The sequence below is a fragment of the Lissotriton vulgaris genome, chromosome 8 (assembly GCF_964263255.1).
Source record: "Lissotriton vulgaris chromosome 8, aLisVul1.2, whole genome shotgun sequence".
Lineage (NCBI taxonomy): Eukaryota > Metazoa > Chordata > Amphibia > Caudata > Salamandridae > Lissotriton > Lissotriton vulgaris.
The window spans coordinates 28,891,697-28,915,264 of record NC_141696.1 but is presented as its reverse complement, the minus strand read 5'-3'; the positions used below and the strand labels follow the sequence as shown (position 1 = coordinate 28,915,264).

Genomic DNA, 23,568 nt, shown 5'->3' with positions numbered 1-23,568 from the left:
TATAACACCAGTAAATGCTGAATGAACATATCTAGAGGACCCTCTGTTATAGTTACCTATGAGTGTCTGCGAGCATGTATATTTGTAAACAAGTACAGGCAAAGCCAGTAGGGCTGGAGTTGGCCACCAGCCTTTTGGGTTTTGCAATCATTCTGGCATTCGCTGCCAGTATCTAACATTTGCTAATGCTTTTTGCGTACAACTTTTTCTCTAACTTTATTACAAATAGAAAAGCTTTCAAAGACACAGATAGGATTTGATGGGGCGATTGATAGCGTTAGACCTGACTCCTTTAGTGTTGTATTCCCCCAGACATATTGCGTTCACCCAGATCTTTTTTTCTGAACCTGTTTTTGCCTACATTAGGACTCTGTGCACTCTACTCCTGCTAACCAGCGGCAAAGTGTGTGTGCTCTCTTCCTTAAAACATGGCAAGAATTACTATTAAACTATGTCCATAGAATATAGTACTATATGTACCTAGGTTTGTAAGTTAAATGCTAATAGTGGGCTGTAGAACTCATTGTGCCACCCTCTGAAGTAGGACTGCAATACATGTCTCAGGACTGCCGCTGCAGCCTGTAGTGAAGTTTTAAACTACCATGTCGACCTGGAAGGCTCATATGGCAGAGTGTATGGTATATAAAACATAGTTGTATATGCCATACTTAAGTTTTACATGTCCTTGTACTTAGGTTTTACTTGTCCTTGTAATGAAAAACTGTCAAAGCCATTTTTCACCATAGCAATGCTACCTCTCCCATAGACTAACACTGGGTTACCTTAGTACCCCTGATAATTGAAAACCTCAGTTTGGGGGCAGATAGAGAAATACTTCCACTCATCTGAATTTTATTATAAAATCATCTTTAATGATAAACTCAGATTTTAAGTTAGTCAGAAAGGGCCATATGTATCATCAACCTGATTTGCGATTCTCAAATAGCGATTTTAAAGAAATCGCTATTTGAGAATCGCAAATAGGTATGTATGTACAACATCGCATTTTTTTTGCAATTTCTTAAAATTCCTTTATTTGCGATTAGCAAATCGCAATTAAGGAATACTTTCCCATTAATTTCTATGGGCCAGGACGCCCATAGGAATGAAAGGGAAGTTATTCTCAATTCGCGATTCGCAATTTGCTAATCGCAAATTGAGAATAATTTCAAGGGTACAGGGGTGTCCAAAGGACACGCTGTTGCACCCCTGAAATATGCATGGGTGCACATGCCGGTAGGGCATGTATGTGTGTCACATGGCACTTTGAAAAATGCAAAAATTTGCATTTTTCAAGGAATTCGCAGCTTACCACCAACTAGAAGTTGGTGGTAATTTGCGATTCCTTAAGGACATTTCGCAATTTTTTTTTGCTTCATACATTGCATTTAAGGAATTGCAAAATTTGTGATTCCTTAAATGCAATTGCAAAATAAGGAATCGCACATTTTGCAATTCCTTGTTTTGCACCAGATTTTGCTTTATACATACCATTTAGCAAATTCGCATTCGCAAAGGCCGTAATTCTGTGAATTTCGGCCTTTGCAAATGAGAATTTGCTTGATACATATGGCCCAAAAGGAGGAAGGAGCACACTGCTTGGCATACCAGCACATAATTAGCTCAGATGCATTGTGGTAAATGTTGTGCATGATAACACTTACGTTAGAAAAGTCTTTGGTATTCACTATTATTGGTGTAACCAGTGCTGTGTATCTCTGGACACATGCTTCAGGGCTGTTGTCCTTCTTCAGCAGAGAGTAACAGGTGACATTTTGAGGTGCTGACAATGCTGCTCCAGAGATCCACAGCATCCGTTGCACCAATATTGGTGAATACTGAAGATCACCAACTGACGTAATGTTATCAAGCACTGAATTCGCCACTGTGCATCCAGCATAATTGTATGCTAATCAGAGGCGTACTATTAGCCAGTGAAGCTCCTGCAGTGTGCGTGGACCTCAAGCTCCAGGGAACCCCTCTGGCACTGTGCAGGGGCAGAGGGTGTCTACATAAAAGCCTCTGACTGAATTGAGCCCCCTCCATGTACTTTGCAGGGGTGCTCCTCTCAAGTTGTGTTACGCCACTGCAGTGCTTGGAACGATTCCTACATATTCCTTAATTGCGATTCGCTATTAAGGAATACCTTCATAGTCATCATTCGCAATTTGCGAGTACCAAATAGGTACATGCAAATTGCGAATGCAATTTCAAGAGTGATAGGGGGGGCAAAAGGCCACCCTGCTGCACCCCCTAAGAGGTAAGGGGGCGCATGTATGTACGCCACATGGCACCTCTAAAAATGCAAAAAAAAGTGGAAATCGCAGATTACCACCAACTTGAAGTTCATGGTAATTTGCGATTCCTTAAAGGTTGGTTGCAAATTCTTATGGCTTCCTGCATTCCATTTAAGGAATGTCAAATTGCAATACGTTAAATCCAATTACAAAATAGGGATTCCCAATTTTTGCGATTCCCTATTTTGAAAATTACTTTTGCGATGATACATCCCAAAAGGCTTTTGCTTGTTCGCAAATGGGCTGATTCTGTAAATCAACCCCTTTGCGAACGGGAAAAACGATTTATACATCTGGCCATAAGTGAGTAAATTAGTTGATTATAGTAAGGGCCCCAGAATCCTCAGTTTTAGAATGCTGGTGTACCATCGCCAACAGTAGGAAAAGATATGTCCTCAGGCATTTACCTTACATCCTTTTATGAATTTAGTCTCCATATCTTTCCAGATAGTGCTTACATGCTTGCTAATGACGATTACTTTAGAAAGTTAACATGTTTCATTCTATTTTATTTGTTCTAATGCTGCTGCTATGTTGGACGGTATATTTGATCTTACTAAAAGGGTGTGACAACAGAATTGTTGACTAACTGGAATGTTTAAAAGAAGATGGGCATCCATACTCTACTAGGTAATGCTCCAAAGTTGGAAACCAACAGAATGCTGCTTAACAGGAGAAACTATGGGACATATTTATAAAATAGTGGTGCAGCGCATCACTGAGAAAGGGCAAAAATACACAGCATTTAAGGCATCAGCTCATTCCTGACTATTCCCCATCCACTGGTGCACAATGTACTGCCTAGCACCAATGCAGGCACCCTTACACCATGGTGCAAAGGTATCTGCATGGCATGCAGGATTGTTTTTGTACAGAAAGATACAACTTCCTCTTTCTATGTGTGCTGCAGAATGCTGCACACATGGCAAGAGGAAGTAACAAAGAGACATACATATATTTCTCCTCATTAACCCTCTCCTCTGGAGGCGTATCTTTTTTGGAGGAATTCCCAGGTTTACAAGGTCTTGTAAATCTGGGAAGGCGTCAAAAAGCATAGGAGTCACATGGGAAAACCCACGCAATGATCATGGAATGCCTTCCTAGCGCAGAGTAATGCAGCAATTTGCTATACTCCAAATGTTTGGTACCACTCGAAGCCACGCATAGTGATTTTGCTTGGCTTGAAAAATCTGACTTAAGGATTGCATCGCTCTTGCACCCCATTGCAGGGAGCAAGAGCAAAACAATTTGGGTCATAACCCTTTGCATGCTTATGACGGCCCCCGGCCGTCATGAGTGACGTTGGGCGTGAGCTCACGACGCCCCCCGGTCGTCCGAATCCCGCCCTCTATGTAAATTTCCCCCACAGCGCAAAAATTTACAAAGCATGCAAGGGATTAAACATGGCCCCAGATGTTTGGAGTAAGCTGCCCTTTTAGCAAGAATGAGTGGATTGAAGAAAATATGTGTTTTGTGATCTGAGGAAAAAGTGTGGGTATTCATCTCTCAAACGTCAAATATATATTATATTACAAGCTATTGTCAGGATCCTTTGGTCCTGCCATTGAGTGGCACTTCTTCTCTTCTGTGAGCGTGCTGGTGAACTTTAGTTTGGAACCTGTGGTGAACTTCAGTGTTCATTCACAGACTTTACAGATCCTTTTGGAAATCAGATTTCCTTCCAGATCCCATTCCAGAGTCTATCTATCAACTTGTGATGTATTATGGCACTTGTACACCCTAGCTGAGTGTGAGAGCTGGAGGAGAGACTTTTGTTGAGTGTAATTATACTCTGAAATCTCTGTTTTCCCTTCCAGCATGCCCATGTGCTCCCTAGTACCAATCACCACCTTGTTCCAAAACAAGACCCCATCCTTTTTCCACTCTGGAGATCAATTCTGCCCACTGGTTGCATCCTCGAAATTCAGTGCACTTTTCAGGCAAAGCCCAGGCAAAGCCCACCTGCACTGCGCTGCAGCCTGCCCACACCTGTTCTGAGTTCCAATCTCCCTGTATGAGGAGGGATTTAAGGATGGTTTCTGCATTCAAAACTTGTGCTTCACTGCTGTTACTGGAAGCTCTTGTTTTCTTCTCCAGCCACTAGCGGTACTGAACTCAGGAAACTTGGGAGGAGACATCACTCCTGCTACTGCTTTTTCCATCCCCTGCTTTCCTCTGGCTGCCCTGTACAGTTTGGTGCTTTAGGCGTTTTTCTTGCTTCCCAGTCTCAGGCTTCTTTCTGTCTATCATTTCTAGCTTAATATCCTTATGTCTATGATTTCCTTAATGGGCTTCTGACAGAATATCCACTGATATGGCTATGGTTCCCATTGTTCTGATTTACAGGTTTCACCCTCCTCTGAATGCTTATGTTTTTCTATGTATCGACAGGGCATTATTTGTTCCAGTGCGTGTTGTGTACAGCCTTGAATTCATTGCTCTGAGCTCTTGTTCCAGTTTCCATTCACCAATGGTGCATTATTTGTCCCAGGGCCTGTTTAGTGAGACCTGCTCCTGATCCCTGTATCCCTGCTCTTGATTCCTGAAGCCCTGTTCATAATTCCTTGCCTTGGTCATCCCCCTGCCTCCTTGCTGTCTTGTCTGTCCTGTCTTCTGGTTGTTCTTTCCTCTCTGGGTTTCTGTTCCATTTCTGTATACAGTGTGACCTCTTTCTTGGTCTTCATTCTGATCAGGTCCATTGGAGTCCTACCTTAATGTATGAGCATCTGTCCAGCTATGTGCCCCTTTTTTTCCCTGCTCACTTCATATAAATATGTATTACTTTTCAGTGTTTCATTCTTTGTGATTTTGATTGACTAAGTCTTTCATTTTGAGTTGCTCCAGTTAAGTGGTTCTACATGTTAATGTTTATCACATACAAACGCATTTAAACAAATTTGACATTTCCTTAAATCATCCCCTTGTTGGCCACTGACCTGTAGTAACTTTTCTTAAAGTTTCATTCAAAAATAATAATTTAGAATCAGACTGTACCATTAAAAAGAAGTTTGAAATATGATTACATTGAGTAGAAGACGCCAGTCTGTACATGTGCCCAAACTGAGGTTTTGCATTATGAAAAGTTATAATGTAACTCAGTGCCTCTCTATAGGGGAGGCAGCCTTGCTGCTGCGAAAAATTACTTTGTATGTTTTTCACTTCCTGGACGTATAAAAACATAACTATGCATGTTCTACTTTTTATATACAATTGATCTTTCCCTATGGTTCATGAAGGCTTACCTTAGGGGTGAACTACAAGTATTAAAAAGGAAGGTTTGGACTATGCTTGATCAACCGTATTGAACAATTCAGGGATAGGACTTGTGCCAGATTCCTCCAGATATTTGTCTTCACCGAAACATATGATGTCTCTTTAATGTGTGTCATACTTCTTTAAACCAAAATGCTATATAAAGTTGTTATAAAAAAAGGAAGGTTTGGACCTTGAAAATGGTTTGTTTTGTCAGGTTACAATGGCAGCTTAAAACTACATACAGAGGTTCCAAATCCAGGTGTGCAGACAGGTTTTACAGGAATATGCCTCATTATCAAACATTCTTTTTCCCCGCAGGGAATTACAACGTGGTTGTTACAACGACCGTGTTGGGATTCCGCATAACATTACCCCACAAGTCGTAACAACAACTTGCGGAGGGGGAGCACTGGATGTTGGAATAGTATAATTTACTATTCCAACTCCAGTCTGTGCGTACAGTAGGGAAGGTGTTGGATTTTAAATCTAACACCTTCTCCCCCCTCCGCAAGTCGTTGTTCCGACTTGCGGAGTAATGGTATGCGGAATGACAATGCAGTCGTTGTAACGACTGCGTTGTAATTCCCTGCGCCGAAAATGTTTCGTGGTAAACATTGTTTACCCTTTTAAAGTGGTACGCTAGTGGGTCCTGCTCCCTACTGGTAATATTTAAATGATGGGCCTTCAGTAACGGTAATATCATATATTAGGAACCTATAAATGAAAGGTTCCATTCATGTGTATGTCATGTTTACCATGTTTAAGAGGGAGAGCAAAGGAATTTACGGGTAGTTAGAAGGGGTAAAGTGAATGAATGAAACAGACTTGTAGAGCGCAACACATGCCAATGGTGTCAAGGCACTGATAGCAGATTAGTCTTCAGAAGGGGGCACTGAGAATGAACTAACTGTTGCCCATTACAGAGTGAACAACCAGGTCTTTACGGCCTTGTGAAATTGGGCTTGAGATTGAAGACTGGAAATTGAAGGGGGGAGAGAGTTCCACAATTTGGACTCTGCCACTGAGAAAGCTCTGCCTCCCTATCTTGATTTCCTATTCCTAGGAATATTTAAGAGATGATTTTGGAGGATCGCAACTGTTTAGAGGGAGTATAATGTCGGAAAAGATTCCTTAGTTGTTTAGGACCTCTTTTGTCAAGGGTATTATGAACCATGCAAAGAGCCTTAAAGGTAATTTGCTTGGTCACTGGAAGCCAGTGAAGTTTCCAAATCTCCTCAGAAACCAACTGGAATTTCAAGATGTCAAGAATAAGTCTTGCTGCAACGTCTAGAACAAGCTGCAGTTTTGCCAGGACAGTCTTATTAATGTTCAGGTAGAGAGCATTACAATAATCTACCCTGGACATGATGAGGGCCAGACCCACTTGTTTACATGCCTGAAGAGTTCAAGTTCAAGTTCAGGTATAAGTATTTGTATAGCGCACTACTCACCCAGAGGGTCTCAAGGCGCTTGGGGGAGGGGGTGCATTATTTGTCGAATAGCCAGGTTTTAAGTTCCTTTCTGAAGGATATGTGGTTCTGTGTAAGGCAGAGGTGAGTGGGGAGAGAATTCCAGGTCTTGGCCGCCAGGTAGCAGAAGGATCTTCCTCCCATGGTGGATCTATGGATGCGCGGGACTTCGGCGAGGGCTTGATTGGAGGATCTTAGTTGGCGGGTGGGTGTGTAGAAGGACAGTCGTGTGTTGAGGCATTTGGGTCCTAGTTTGTAGAGGGCCTTGTGTGCGTGGGTGAGGAGACGGAACGTTATTCTTTTGTTGACAGGAAGCCAGTGGAGGTTTTTCAGGTGACCGGTGATGTTATCTTGGCGAGGGATGTCCAATATGAGTCTGGCTGATGCGTTTTGGATGCGTTGGAGTTTTTTCTGTAATTTGGCTGTGATTCCGGCGTAGAGGGTGTTTCCATAGTTCAGTCGGCTAGTGACCAGTGCGTGGGTGACAGTCTTTCTTGTCTCGAAGGGGATCCAACGGAAGATTTTTTTGAGCATACGAAGTACGTTGAAGCAAGAGGAAGAGACGGCATTGACTTGTCTGGTCATCAAGAGGGAGGAGTCTAGGATGAAGCCTAGGTTAAGTGCTTGGTCTGTGGGAATGGGTGCTGTGCCCAGGGCCGATGGCCACCATGGGTCGTCCCAGGCAGAGGGGGATGATCCTAGGATGAGGACTTCCGTTTTGACTGAGTTAAGTTTTAGGCGGCTGTTTTTCATCCATTCGGCTACTTCTTTCATGCCTTTGTGAAGATTTGTTTTGGCGGTGTTAGGGTCTTTGGTGAGGGAAAGGATCAGCTGGGTGTCGTCAGCGTAGGAGATGATGTTGAGGTTGTGTTGTTGCGTGATGGATGCGAGTGGGCTCATGTAAACGTTGAAAAGGGTGGGACTGAGTGATGATCCTTGTGGTACTCCACAGATGACTTTGGTGGCCTCTGATTTGAATGGGGGAAGTCGGACTCTCTGGGTTCTTCCGGCGAGGAACGAGATGATCCAGTCCAAGGCTTTTCCTTGTATGCCGATGTTGCTGAGGCGTTGTATGAGGGTGCTATGACAGACTGTGTCGAAGGCGGCGGAGAGGTCGAGTAGGATGAGGGCCACTGTTTCTCCGTTGTCTGGTAGTGTTCGAATGTCGTCTGTCGCTGCAATGAGGGCGGTTTCGGTGCTGTGTTTGGCATGAAACACAGAAACACTTTCTTCAGGGATTTAATTATTCAAAAACAGGTAGAGACTGTCCTGTAAAACTGCAAGTCAAAAGCTAGATTTGTATCGGCCGGAAAGTCTGTTGGAGTGGGTAAGGCCCCCAACTTGTCCGGCTACCACAGATTGAACCACACAGAGGGTTGTCCACCAAAAATCAGGACCTCCTTTTTGTCCCCATTCAGGTAGTTTCTCTCCATCCATTTGGCCACAGCCTGCATACAGTTTTTAAATTTGGAGGTAGTTGCATCGCATTAATGTCCCTCAAAATAATCATGATGGTTTAGGTGTTATTATCATGGGAGAGAGCATGGATCCAAAATGATCTAATCAGTTTTGTGCGAGTGGAGAGATAATACAAGTTGAAGAGGGTAGGGGTAATAGATGAGCCCTGTGGGACCCCACATGGCATCATTATGGTCTCCGAGGAAAACTGATCCACCATGACCATCTATGACCTGTCCCTAAAAAAAGGTGCCACAAGTGTAAGTGCCAAGTCTGCAACCCCCAGCTGATGCAGCCACTGGACAAGATGGGTCGGGAGATAGTATCAAAGGTTGTAGATAGGTCCAGAAGGATAAACACTGCAGCCTGCCTGGCAACCACCATGGTGGGGATTTTATTGACTACGGATTCCAGTGCTGTCTCCGTCCCATGTTTACTCCTAAAGACAAATTGGGAGGCGTCTAAGAGTTGGAATTGTTCAAGATAGCTCATAACATGCAGGTCCAGATGCTTCTCAAGAATTTTAATGGGTACAGGCAGGAAGGAAATGGGATGATAGTCTTTGGTTTCTGTAGGATCCAAATTGGCCTTTTTGAGCAGAGGCTTAACTACCACCTTCTTCCAGTTTAGAGGAAAGCACTCAGTTTCAATGACCTTGTTCAGAGTTTCAGTAAGATGATGGACTGCACTCTTAGCTCCTAACTGCAAGATGTTGGGGCAACATGGCTCTTCCGTGGAGCCCTATTTAACACCAAATAGTTAATTTTCTGTCTGCTGTTGTGTCAACGGAGTAAAACATGAGAGGCTTTCTGCAGGGTTGTCTAAGGTGGACAGCTTCCATTGAAGGCCGGATATGGCCTGAGATTCTACATTCAAGGAATTTGAGAGCTTAGAGTTGTGAAGGTCCAGATCTTTGTATATCTTCACCACTTTGGAATTAGCCAGTTAATAGCAGAACACCTGGGAATTCTCTATGCACACTGGGGCTAAGGGAACCGATAAGAGGTTGATTAACTTAAATAAAACATATAGTGGATTTAGTAGAGGCAAGTTCATTGGTACAGTACCACAACGTTTCCTCCTTTGTGGCTGTTTAATATTTGCCCAGCATGGCCTTATAGCTGGGTAGGATGGAGATGGGATTTCCACCATACTCTTTCCTGGAGACGACAACCCCGCCTAAGCAGTCTTTTCTGAAAACCATGGTGATGTGGGCGTCTTTCTTCGTGGGTGAATTGCCTTGAGGGGGGCAACTATATCCATAGATGCTGTGAGCCATGAAAAAAATTCTGTGGCTACTAACATCATCTGCATAACCAGTCCTTTTACATGTGTCCAGGGTCTGGGATAACGTATCTGCACTGAGCCCTTTCCAGTCCTTTTAGAAAGTGTGTGTTTGTTCTTTGTAGTAGGTCTATGGAAAGAGGACCACAAAAAGAAAAATAGAACAGCGTAATGGTCAGTAAGGGGGAATGGATTAACAACTTTGAGCCGGACATCATTAGTGAAAATACCGTCCAAGGTGTGGTCGGCTTTGTGAATGGCAGTCATAACTATTTAGTACAGTCCACAGCATGACATTTCTTCTTTGAAAGCAAAAGTGTCCTTTAGATACCATTCTCCAGATGGAAGTTGAAATATCCTAGCACTGTGAGATTGCTTTTTACCCAAATAAGGTTCTAGTACGTGAAAAACTTGGAAAAAAAGATAGATCTGCATCCAGGTGGCCTGTAAATGAGAATACCTGAGAACGATTTATTAGGGTCAATTTTTATAGAAAAGAATAGTTCTTTGCAAACCTCTGAGTTGTGTTCTGGGTTAAACGTACTGGTGTCTCACTTTTATTTAGAACTGCTAGCCCCCCTCCTATTTTATCAGTTCTGTTGTGTCATTCAATCAGGTATGGAGGGACGGCATCCACCAGGTCAGGGCCAGAACAATCCTTAGCCCAAGTTTCTGTGACAAAAACCCAGTCAGGCTCATGAGCAGCAGCAATCGCTGCTGTTTCTACTTTGTTTTTGATAAGTGAACGAGTATTGATCAGCAATCCCACATTGATCACTGCAGCGATCATGGCCCATTCATCAAAGGGGGAATGCAGCACCAGTTCCTGGGCCAAAGTATAAGAAGATATTGAGGGGTTGCACTGAAATTGACCTGAGGGGCATTTATTTGTCTTGTCATAGATGAATGTGTTAAAAACAAGGGAAGAACAAACTGGTCCATTGTGGTGACTAGGCAGATTCAGGAGTTGGTCCTGGGGGCCTCTTTGCTTATAAAAGGTTCCAGGGAATCTGGCCCAAGGCGCATTCCAGGTGTGGATGGGCACAGACGCAGGCACCCATTGGCCTCAAAGGGCTTCAGCCCCCCCGTCATGTGTGGCAGCCCGGGATGAGACACTTCCCGGGCCCGCTCACAGCCGCACCCGAGCACTTCACAGGTCTTTAAAAGACCTTGTGCATGTTAATGGGGCTTTGTTGTTCCTTCACCCCTTCTAAGAGCCCCTGCAGCTCGACTCTGCCGATTGCCTAAAGATTCAGCACCCCCCGAAATTTTTTATTAGCCCCCCCAACTTTGACTCTAGTTACGCCTCTGCACAGACGGGCGTGCTGGCATCCTGTCCGATGTGCATACGTCATGCATCCAAAATGTGTGCAATAGCTTCCTCCAGGCAATCGGCATACAGCCGCAATGGAACGGGGAAGGACAACAAGGTAGGAATTGAAAAAGTAAGAAAATAAGATTGCTATTAATAAAAAGTAATTTTTTAAAATCCTCTGAGAAAGCAGTTAAATTGTTAAAAGTGTAGCAGCCTGTTGCAAGACTGTCCCTGCATAGAATCCTCATGCCAACAAAATCGGATTCACCGAAAGGAGATGAAAATCTAGGGTTATCCTGCGGAACAGATTCCTTTTACATATGTCTGCACATTATAAACACACAGTTAAAACCTAAAACACATATTATTACTTGCAATTCCAAGGTATATAGATTATAAATAATAAATCCATTTATAGATGCTAATACACACAGCATAAAGCTAAAGCATTTATATTAGATTAATACATGTAATTGTAGGCTACAATATTTATTGAAGAGGTTTAGAGGATACCTCGAAACATGTCGACACAATACTAGGGATTATAATTACATAACAGTTATTTTTCCCTTTTATTAACCCCTTTTTATCCTTGCCAACTGGGAGCAAGAATAAAACTTTGGCTCACTAGTTAGGTACATTTTTAAATATCACTTACACCACTCCCCCTACACTGCACTACAGATATCCTCAGAAAATAAGTGCTCCTACGTAACTCCGCAAGTCGCAGCATGCCCCAGCAGTAGATGCTTGGGATGGCCCCAATGATGAAGCATGTCACCTAGGGGCAACCCTGGGTGAGTGAGGGGACTCAAGAAAATAAATGTTTCTTTTCGGCTAGCAGAGGTTGGTTTCCACCCAATTGGTGAACCACCCTTCTGTCCTTGGCTAGCTTCTTTTGATCCGTCATCCATAGATCCTTTTTGCTACACTTTGATTACATAGGAGGGTTAACCTGGCCCACTCCTCCTTCTCCCCCTGTTTTTGATTGGGCTACAATATATGTCCTAGAACTGCTTAGAGAATTATTATGGGATTAGTACAGGTGAATACCAACAGTGTGAACAATATGAAAACACTAAACATTGTATGTGCAGGCTAGACAGACTCATTGTCAGCCTCAAATATGAAAAGTCCATGGACAGATGGATGCTCAGCATGAATGCCCTTTGGAATTTATAGAGTGCAACTCATCACCCCAGAGGGCATGCAGGCGCTTAGGTGCTGCTGGTCTCAGTCAAAAAGCCAAGTCTTGAGTCCCCTTCTCGATTCCACCAGGGAGGCTGATGTTTGTAGGTGGAGAGGTTGGTCATTCCATGCCTTGGTGGCGAGGTAGGAGACGGAACGACCTCCACTGTGATTTTGGCGAATGTGTGAATCCCTATAGCATGCTGCTCTTTTTCTAAGTTTGCTGGTCAAGACATGAATTTTATAATAGATCCAGACACTAAAAGAGAATTTCTAGCCATCAGAAGTAAATAAGTGGAATAAGAGAATATGGGAAATGCACCTGGAGAAATACAGGTGAGAGGGCAGCCACTAGAACTAATGAGTTTTGACAAGACAGACCTATCGCAAGTGAATTGCACAAGCCATTTCTTGGTAAAAAAACGAAGGCATGCAGCATCACTTCAAAATATGTTCACGTAAAGCATGAAAACATTAGAACGTAATAAAAACTAGTTGGTATACATAGTCTTCAGGTATATATGTCAAAGATTATACATAGTGGTGGTAAAAGCGCAGGAACCCTCTGAGATATGTGGCCATTCAAGAGCTGTTCATCGACTACGGAGTTAACCTTTTGACCTTAGTGGCCTTAAATGTATACAGGATTATTAGGCACATATTCACATCAGAAAGATGGATGCCATTATCATTGTGTTACATTAAGATATGATATTTGATATTACTATTATACAGCAGTTTAAATAGCCCAACCTGCTCCCAAGGTCAATTAACTGAGCTTGAAAACAAAAAAAAGACAGGGAAGGGAATACACACACCCTAAGTAAATAGGGTTGGATTCAGCCAGATGTCTAGGAAGTCCTACATGTGGCAGTAAGAAATCCATGTCCATGGGGTGGAAGATTTAACTTGCTTGACCTGATCACATTTCCTAATGATTGGACGCATTTCACCTGCCTGATTATGTATTCTTTGTACAATGTTTGTCATTTGTGCAATGTTTTTAGGAGGCTGTTTTCTCCTACAAATTGCAATGGCCGAGATGTGTATTCAGTGGTTAATCGGTAGGACTAGGAGTCGTGTCTTAAGGAGACAGAGAGTTGAATGTTTGTTCCCTTGTCCAGGACATTTATTTAAGATTGAAGTCTGAATATAAAATGACCATCATGTTTGGACTGTATATCAGTTGGGTGCTCTACTACAATTGCAGATCCAATCATTCTTCAACTCAAAGAAAAGATTATTTCTGCAACCAGTTGTTGGTTTGATCTACTGCTTTGTGAAGTGTACTTAAGGGCCATTCCTGATTGCCTCCCTGTACCTAAATCCTCTCTAAGAGAATGTTGGGGTGCACTGTGTCCCATGTTAACAAGAAATCAAATGACATCAAGGCTTTTTACTTACCTTCAAGTGTAACAAAGGAGGCCTTCTTGTATATTTGCCAGAGTTGGTTCTGTGCCTCACAAGGGTTTGTAGAGAGGCTTATGTATGATATCCTGTATGATGAGGAATACTTATTGGAATATTTAAGCATCTTGTACCTAAATTCTCAACATAAATAGTATTTTTCCTTTGTTGTCAAGTATTTCTCCTAAAAATTCATCCGTCTTTGTCCAGCATCTTCTCTTAGGACAGAACCACTGTTGAAGTTTGACACCTCTTTGCCCCATGACGTCAATGCCCCTCCAGCAGTAATTTCCTTGCATTTTGTGGGAAATGCCATATTTCCCTGGTTGTGTTTAACTATTTGCATGAAACATGTTATAAGGCACAACGACACATACTCAACAGGAGGCAATGCATACTTATAAATAACTGTTTTACTTCATGTATCGATGTAATAGCTTTCTAGTTATCCAAAAATATTTACTTACTAAATGCATCTCATTCACTGCAGATCAGCTATGGGTCGGTGCTCTCCACGCTAAGTGACAAGCTTCAGTTCCCATCTTTCCTACGAACAGTGCCGAGCAGCTCCTTCCAGAACATTGCTCTAGCCCGGTTAATGGGTCACTTTGGATGGACATGGATTGGGATGATCATCTCTGATGATGACCTGGGAGTGAAGGGAGGACAAGACATGAAGAGGGAAATTGAGGAAAATGGGGGATGTGTGGCTTTCATGGAAAAGGTCCACCTCATGTATGGCATCGAGAAGATCCAACATATCGTTGAAGTTACCCAGTGGCACGGTGTGAAAGTGATCATTGTTCACAGCTCAGAAGTCCATGTCAAGATGCTCATGGAAGTCTTCCTTGCATTTAAGGTGATGGATAAAGTATTTGTTTTCTCTGCATCATTCACTCTGACACCTGGACTTTTCTCTAAAGAAACATGGAGATTATTCAATGGTTCCCTAGGACTTTCTCCCCATGTAGCAAAGATGGAAAATTTTCAGGACTTTCTTACTCGCCTTCATCCTTTAAGAGATCCAAAGGATATCTTTATTAAACACTTCTGGGAGAAAGTGTTTGGCTGCAAGTGGCTGGAATCCAAGGAGGTGGAGACAACAACCACAGTACAGAAGAACGAGATGTTGATTCCGTGCAAAGAGAACCAAACCTTGGCCAGTATGGTCACCGAGGTGTTTGAACTGTATGACCTCAGTTATACATACCACACCTACCTGGCAGTGCATGCCTTGGCTCATTCCTTGCATTCTTTGATGACTTGTAAACCTGATCATCCTCCTCTCAATGAAGCCTGTGCTGAAGTCAATAATATTCAACCCTGGCAGGTAAATGAGCAAAAACCACTAATCCCTTTCAGTCCTGGTACAGAGAAAAAGTAAGGGCTCTCTAGTGAGTCATCCACCACACACATACCTGTTTGAATGGTGAATGCATGAAGAGGAATATGAAGATTGTTCATATTTTTAATTGCTTAATGTGTAGTTAGTTTCCATAGAGGTTCTCATATAAATCCTGGAACACTCCTAAGTGGAACGTTTCACTTCGGATAATACACCCGTCTGGGACATGGCAAGTATGAGTAAAGTGTTGCCCTGTTTGTCTGGAATGTCAAAAATCTGTAAAGATGCATAGTATTTGTGGTCTGCCTGTTCAATAATAAATATTTCTTTATATCAGTGAATCATGGCAGCATCAATAGTTTTGGCGCAGTAGTAATTTGGCGGCTAATATCACTCACGTAATGCTCATGTCTATCTATATATGTCAGTGATGTAATAAATGATGTCATAGCCATGTCATGAGTGATGTAAAAGGAGAGTTCATAAGCAGTGCATGGTGGATTTGCAAGTTACATTAGCTGTGCTAACTGTAACTGGTGAATTTTTGTGTTTTTCTTTTTCAAAGCGTTAAGTTGGCACTGACATATTCGTCTAACTATACCATCCTTTAACCTTTCATTTTATCAGTAAATATTTAGGGAGTTTTTTTTACCTGATTAATATTTTATTCCTATATGTATAGCCATAGCCCTGATGCGCATGGCCAACCACCCATTTGTGGCAGCCAATCTCATGCTACCCACAGTCTTCATGATTCAGAAAAGGGGGTGGTGATGAACAGAGTGTCTGAATTAAGCAGACCACTCTTACCCAGTCCAAAGATCAGGGCTTGATCCATCACTGTTTTTTAGCTCACTGCACCATCCCAGCTCAGAACCTGGCTACATGCAAATTAGTATGTTCCTGTCCCAGTGTATGATGGGAACAGGGCAAACCAAACTACCAAGCCAATTCTTATACTGGGAAGGAAACAAGCTACTGGGGACCGGTTTCTGGCATTTCAGCCGTCGTCGGCCCGGCTTGCTTGAATCCTGATGGTGCAATGAGCAAGGGACTCACATCTGAGTATACCCTTCCACGCTTATAGTGGACAAAATGATTCAGAAAAGGGGGTGGTGATGAACAGAGTGTCTGAATTAAGCAGACCACTCTTACCCAGTCCAAAGATCAGGGCTTGATCCATCACCGGTTTTTAGCTCACTGCACCATCCCAGCTCAGAACCTGGCTACATGCAAATTAGTCTGTTCCTGTCCCAGTGCATGATGGGAACAGGGCAAACCAAACTACCAAGCCAATTCTTATACTGGGAAGGAAGCAAGCTACCGGGGACCGGTTTCTGGCATTTCAGCCGTCGTCGGCCCGGCTTGCTTGAATCCTGATGGTGCAATGAGCAAGGGACTCACATCTGAGTATACCCTTCCACGCTTATGGTGGACAAAATGATTCAGAAAAGGGGGTGGTGATGAAAAGAGTGTCTGAATTAAGCAGACCACTCTTACCCAGTCCAAAGATCAGGGCTTGATCCATCACCGGTTTTTAGCTCACTGCACCATCCCAGCTCAGAACCTGGCTACATGCAAATTAGTCTGTTCCTGTCCCAGTGCATGATGGGAACAGGGCAAACCAAACTACCAAGCCAATTCTTATACTGGGAAGGAAACAAGCTACCGGGGACCGGTTTCTGGCATTTCAGCCGTCGTCGGCCCGGCTTGCTTGAATCCTGATGGTGCAATGAGCAAGGGACTCACATCTGAGTATACCCTTCCACGCTTATGGTGGACAAAATGATTCAGAAAAGGGGGTGGTGATGAACAGAGTGTCTGAATTAAGCAGACCACTCTTACCCAGTCCAAAGATCAGGGCTTGATCCATCACCGTTTTTTAGCTCACTGCACCATCCCAGCTCAGAACCTGGCTACATGCAAATTAGTCTGTTCCTGTCCCAGTGCATGATGGGAACAGGGCAAACCAAACTACCAAGCCAATTCTTATACTGGGAAGGAAACAAGCTACCGGGGACCGGTTTCTGGCATTTCAGCCGTCGTCGGCCCGGTCACAGATCTACATCTTTCACCCTTCCCTGTGGTATACCACAAGGCTCGGCACCCTTTTTAATCTGTATGTTACGCCTTTGGCTTCTCTAATCAAACGTCTTGGCTTCTTGGTTGTCTCCTTTTCAGAATTGCATGGTACAGATTGGGAGGTGGATGTCCAACAATTGTCTGAAACTGAACTCTGTCAAAACGGACGTGCTAGTTTTTGGCAAGCAACCATCCTTTTGGTCCCCTTGCAGGTGGCCTCAAGAATTGGGTAGCCTCCCTATCTCGGTGACAAAGGTGAATAACCTAAGAGCACAGTTAGATAAAAAACTTTCTTTTGTGGGTCATGCCAATGCCATAACCTCGTCATGCTTTTTCATCTTTAAATCTTTAAATCACTCAGGAAGGTTTTCCCATTTATCCCTCTGGACATATGCAAAGCAGTGATCACAAAAATAGATTACTGTTATGGGCTCTTCCTGACTGCCCATAAGAAAGCCCTGGATAAACTACAAATGGTCCAAAATGCAACCATCAGACTGTTCTTGGGAATTCCAAAATATCAGTCGGTGTCCAAGTCCCTCCCCCTACTCCACTGGCTCCCGGTCCAAAAGAGGGATGTTCAAGTTCCTGTGCCCAGCATTTAAGGCCCACATCTCTGAAGGACTAGCTTCAATTAAGCAACTTTTCCATCGTAACATACCTGCCGGGACATTAAGATCGACCTTCCAGGCTTCGTTGTTCCCAAGTTTAAAAAGAGCTACCTGGGGTGGCAAGAGCTTTGCAGGGGCCACTGGCAAACTCTGGATATTGATGCCACTAACACTCAAAACTTTGAATAATCTTTACACGTTTCAGAAAGCACTTAAAACTTCGTTATTCATCCAGTAGTTCTTTATGCTTTTCCACCTCTCCTGCTTCACTAGGGCTATAGTTATTCTCTACTTGGACCCACCCTGTCAGCACCTAGACACCCGCAGGTAGTAGCACACTTCAGAAATCAGAATTTCATTTAATTTTAAAGAACCACGCAGGCGGGTGGCGCAGTGGCAAAACTCTGGAACATGGAGGGCAGGGAGAGAGTGAAAAGGGCAGCAAAAGAACCATGCAGAACAGATGAGAGTGGCTGTGGCAACATAGCAAACCATCAAGGGCAGTGAAAGAACAATGCATCATGAAGGACAGGAGGGAGGAGATCGGGTACGTTCATGGTCGTAAGCTGGAAGGTGGTCAGGTGCAATAACAGCATGCTGACCACTCAGGGAAGGTAAGAGGGGTGGTGGCAGCACAACATACCAAATATGGAAAGCAGGAGGGTAAGTGGCAGCACAACGGACCATGTTGGCCAAAAGGAGGGGGCTGGAGCATACAGAGAGGCAAATGCACAGGGCTCAGAAAACAGATGGCATAGGGAAGGGGCAGGAACAGCAAGCATTGTAAGCACAGAAGGTAAGTGAAGGGGCAGCACAATAGACCACGTAACCCCCCTCTACCTTTAAATAAAAATGCCTTGGGTAATGTGACCCCAGTGGCCAGGCCCTGTGGCCAACCCATGGCCGTGCACTGCCAAAGACAGCATGGGGATTGCTGTGAACAGGGATGTTGGGCACTGGGACCTGTGGCTGAATCCACCGCTACCCATAGCTGAAGACTGAAAAGTGACGCATCGCTGTTTTCATGCAGCGATGCGTCACTTTTCATAAATGAGGCCCCCAGAACCTGGATCAAGTTTAATGCTCACTGGATAAACATTATGGGCCATATTTATAATATTTGCATGCACCACAGCAAGACACCTGGCTGCACTGTGTGAAAGGCAGAGGGCAAGCATGCACCATATCTGTCAAGATATGCTGCCTGCCTGCTCTGTCCATAGGCAGGTGCACTTTACGTGGCTGTCAAAAAAAACTATACCAACAAATTTTATAAGATCAAGAAATACCCACATTGGAGAGAACAATTACTGTTTGCTTGGTTTCTCCTTCGTCATTTTATGTTTTGCTGCAGAGGGATTTCTGAATTACAACATGGCTGCCAACTCAAAGACTGATTCTGTTAGCGTTCTATGCCTCAGACCCTATTTGATTTTTCCAGGTTTGATCGTGCCTGCACGAATCTCGCGCTGAGCACATCAACTTTTCTTCAACTGAGAGGAGCGGTGTAGGACGGGGCACATTCCTGCAAAAAATCCATCCTGGGAGATTTATTCCTCTTCCTATGTGTGCCGCAGAATGGTTACTAATAAGTTAACAAGTAGCTTTGTCTGGTCCACTTTGTCCCACTTTAGAATAAGGCCATTTTTGCTCACTAAGGGGCCCATTAGGATCGCGGACGGACGCAAGTAGGAGGGAACCTCCGCATGGCCTGCGGAGATCCCTCCTGTGAAATTAGGATGTGACTGCCACCCTGGTGGTCACACTCACATCCTCTATTTTTACCATTGCGGCGGGTGCGGCTTCAAGCTGCACCCGCCGCAATGGTAAAAATGCATACATTGCATTTGTATGCAGAAAGCGGCAGGCACCGTGCGGTCCTGCCGATTACTGCATACAAATACAGGGGGGTACCATAGGTACCCCCCATGTGCACCCCCCACACCCCACTTCACCCAGGGGCCCGCAACGGGCCCCCGCAGTGAAGTTCCACATGCTTTTCCACAGCGGAAAACCCACCGCGGAAAAGCATTTTTTAAAACACATCCTAATTTGGCTGGAGGTGTCTGAGAGAAACCGCCACCATATTAGAGCTTTTCCGCCGCAGCTTGTAAGCCAACCGCGGCGGAAAAGCAGCGGACTGAAACCAGGACCCACCAGCCATCCTAATGTGGCGGTGGGTCTTTGGTGGGTCGGCAGCGGATTTTCCGCATCCTCCGGGCCGGAGGTGGCTTCCGCCGGCCCAGAGGATGCGGAAAATCAACAATCCTAATGAGCCCCTAAGATTAGTTATGGGGCAACTTTACTAAGTCTTTTCTCAGCAACACTCCACGCAAGTGCACATGTAAGCATTGCATCATCACTGAATTCAGTGAAAGAGAACTTCATCTTAGAGATAATACTATTTAAAAAAATGTACGTGATTATTTAATCAATCACAGAACAGCACTCAGTGCCTTGAAATGTGGGGGATAGTTAGACAGATACATGGTCAATTTTGTTTTGGGGCTCTAATTGCCAGGTCATCAATGCATTATTTAGGAAGGCGCCATGTTTATTATGGATAAAATGAGTAATTGGCTCTCCCCGATGGTCTTCCATTCCACACAGCTTTGTTTCTACCCTTGGCCAAGTCCTAATATTAAAATCACCCACCCATAAAAATGTTGAAAGCTTTTGGTGTGATCCAACAAGATCCTCTATAGCCTTACCTATGTTCTCTGCCACTGTTTGTGGGTTAGAAAAGTATTGTTATAGTAGTTTATTAGCAGGAGGTCCCAGGTATCATATCCTTTAATTACCAGCATGTGAAAGTGGGGAAATGTTTTTATGAATTTTACTACTTTCATTGTAATGGTGTTAGCTAGCAGTGTCAAGAGCCCCGTCCCCCCCTTAGCTCTACTCCTACTGAGGGTTCAGCTGGAGTGTTGAATGAGTGATAGCCATTTATAAAGATCAAGTTTGTCTCCCAGATAATCTGAAAGCCATAAAGCACTTTAAACCACTCTTCATTACACAGTGTGGTATTGAACCCTGCTATGTTCCACAATAGAAGAGAGTGGGTCAGATTAGATGCACAAGAAATGGGGACCTTCGTGATATTAAGAGGTGAGCTAGGCAAATCGGTATCATGACTTTCCTTTCCGGTAAACCTTATGTATTTCCTCAGCCTCGAACTCTCACTAAGATTGAGAGTTCAGCTGGGCTAATTAGCATATCAAAAAATGCTATTTTCTATGGATCTGACCTAACTATGACCACACAGTGGTGACCACATGTATGTATATAAATATGCATACATGTAATTGGTGCTTTTGGGGGCAAAACAAGAGCCCATCACAGATATTTGTGTAGAATGCTGGTCTTCAAATATAAAGATGTTATTATAAAAGCATCTGCATTAGTATCAAAGAATTTTGTAGTAATGCCTGCATACCTATACATAGTGGAACGACAAGAAGAAGAGCTCATGTTAAAAAAAAAAACAAGATTATAGATTTCAAGGGCCTCATTTATGAGGCAGTGCGTCACTTTTACGCCACCGGTGCGTCACTTTTTGTGGCGTAAAAAATGCGCCTTGTTGCGCCATATTTACAAAGTGACGCATCTAGGTAGAAGCGTCACTTTGTAAACTCTTGCGCCATATTATATTTGCGCCAGGTATAATGTATGCAAGGGGGGCGTATTGACGCAAGAACGAGTCGTAGAAGTGACGCAGTGAAATCTATGAGATTTCACTGCGTCACTTCTAGGACGCAAATGCGTCAATATCTTACGCCTGCCTCACAGCAGGCGTAAGACGGACGCAGGCCCTTTCACATGGGGTTTGCCCCATGTGAAAGGACACATTGCTGGAGTTGCGTCACTTTTGTGACACACTCCAGCAATGTGTCACTTTTGCGCAATACAGATACATCAAAAATACTGGCGTATCTGTAACTCCTTGCGACATGATGCGTCATATTATAAATAGGATGCATCACTCATGTCGTAAGGAGGGCGCACTGAGAAGGTACCTATCACTGCTTTCACGCAGTGATGCGTCATTTCTCATAAATGAGGCCCCAAGATGCGTGGTCCGCGTCCCTGCTCCTCCCCTGATCGTACCTCAATACCACGATGCCAGGATGGTTTTGGCTTTCTTACCTACTATTCTTATTTATATTGTATAAATCCAAATAGTATACTTTAGAATTTCATGCGGTATTTTCAATATTAATTTCCCTGTTTGGATAAAACCTATTTTCCAAGGTAACTACCCAGTATAAAAATAATAAAAATTTTATATAAAAAAACTGACTGGCAACATGAAATATTGTCCTCTATTACCACCGCGGAGGTCTGTACCACCAAGATGGTAATATAGGACTATATTTCAGATGTTAAAGGAACATTATAGTTAGGCGATAATGTCAGTGATAGAATAATGTTTAAACCAAATAAACAATGAAATTCTGCAATTATAAGTTAGTGAGCTAACTATAACTTGCACCTCTGAATGCCCTGCTCATGAACCTGCATATCACATCACTCATCACATGTTCAATTTTGTCATTGATGACATCTCAAATTGATGACATTTGTGACCTAATGTGCTGGAACACTACTAAACTGACAATAAATGTAAACAAACACAAACACAAAGTGAAAATGCCCAAAAGGTCATTATGAGAATGTGAGATGTCCCAAATCAGAATGCAGAAACACCTGGATGTATGTGAAGGACAAACTGATGATGCTGAAATCAAGGACCTCATTCCTCCACTATGTTGAACATTCCTGCAATAATGAGATGCACTTGGCACACCCACAGTCAGGACTCAATCAGAATGGAGATGAAGGATTAAAAAAATAAAAACAATGCAACTGGTCAGCTCCATCTGCACACCCTGGATCTGCAACAACATCTGCATGACCTTCAGAACTGACCTAACCTTACTTTAATTTAGAAAAGAGCTGAAAGCAGACCTCTTTAAACAGGAATACAGCATAACACTACATCCGTCCATATTTGCTCTCAGTACCCAGCAATATCTCATATCACAAGTTGACTGTATCACTGCTTTTGGCCCTGCCCAGCTTTCAGCTAGGTGTGTACTGGACACATTCTACACATATGCATGCATACATGTGCTGTTGTTGGACACCCAATATGCTAGAGCTATGGAAGACCATTAGAGCCCTCAAGCACCATTGATGTTCTAACCTCCTAACACCCTGGGGACAGGCAAGTAAACACATTTATAAATGCTATACACACAGACAGACAAACATGCACCTCTCTTTGCTCACATAACCACACACACACACACCACTCCCACACTCTCACTTATAAGCATACAGGCGCACAAAAACACAGAGACAGATGTTGAATTTTAAATGGACGCAGGAAATCAAATTGTTTCTGGCCAGGCTCTTACACCAACTTATCTAGCATAGTGCCACCATCAATTGTGCTATTTTGTGTTGCTACTCCAAGTCACACAAGCCCTACAACATGTTGTTTGGTCCTGGGCAAGCAAGGGCGGTATAAAAAGTCTTTCAGTATGGCAAATGTCAAGTCAATTAGCGTTTATTATAGTCAGGACTCATATGCTTCCAGTTCTCTGCCTTGTGACCACAGGAGATTCCTGAGCACCTGAATACCCTTATGTTAAACACAGAGGACAGGTTACAGCAGGTACAACAAACAACAGCTGCCACAAGGTCACTATCCGGTACAAAAGGGGGTGGTGATGGACGGAGCATTTGAACCAATCGAACACTCACACCCAGTCAACAGATCTGGGTTTAATCCATCACCGTTCTTTAGCCCACTCTGCCACCCCAGTTCAGACATGGCCATATGCAAATCAGT

The 23,568-nt window shown here is 43.5% G+C and overlaps 1 protein-coding gene across 1 annotated transcript in view; it reads left to right on the top strand.

Annotated features, from left to right (window-relative positions):
• Positions 1 to 23,568, top strand: part of LOC147693289 (extracellular calcium-sensing receptor-like) — a 73,742-nt gene that overhangs the window by 9,150 nt on the left and 41,024 nt on the right. Inside the window, exon 3 of the mRNA XM_086935898.1 lies at positions 14,164 to 15,003. Within this exon, the coding sequence (XP_086792024.1) occupies positions 14,164 to 15,003 (840 nt within the window). The remainder of the gene's footprint in view (positions 1 to 14,163; positions 15,004 to 23,568) is intronic.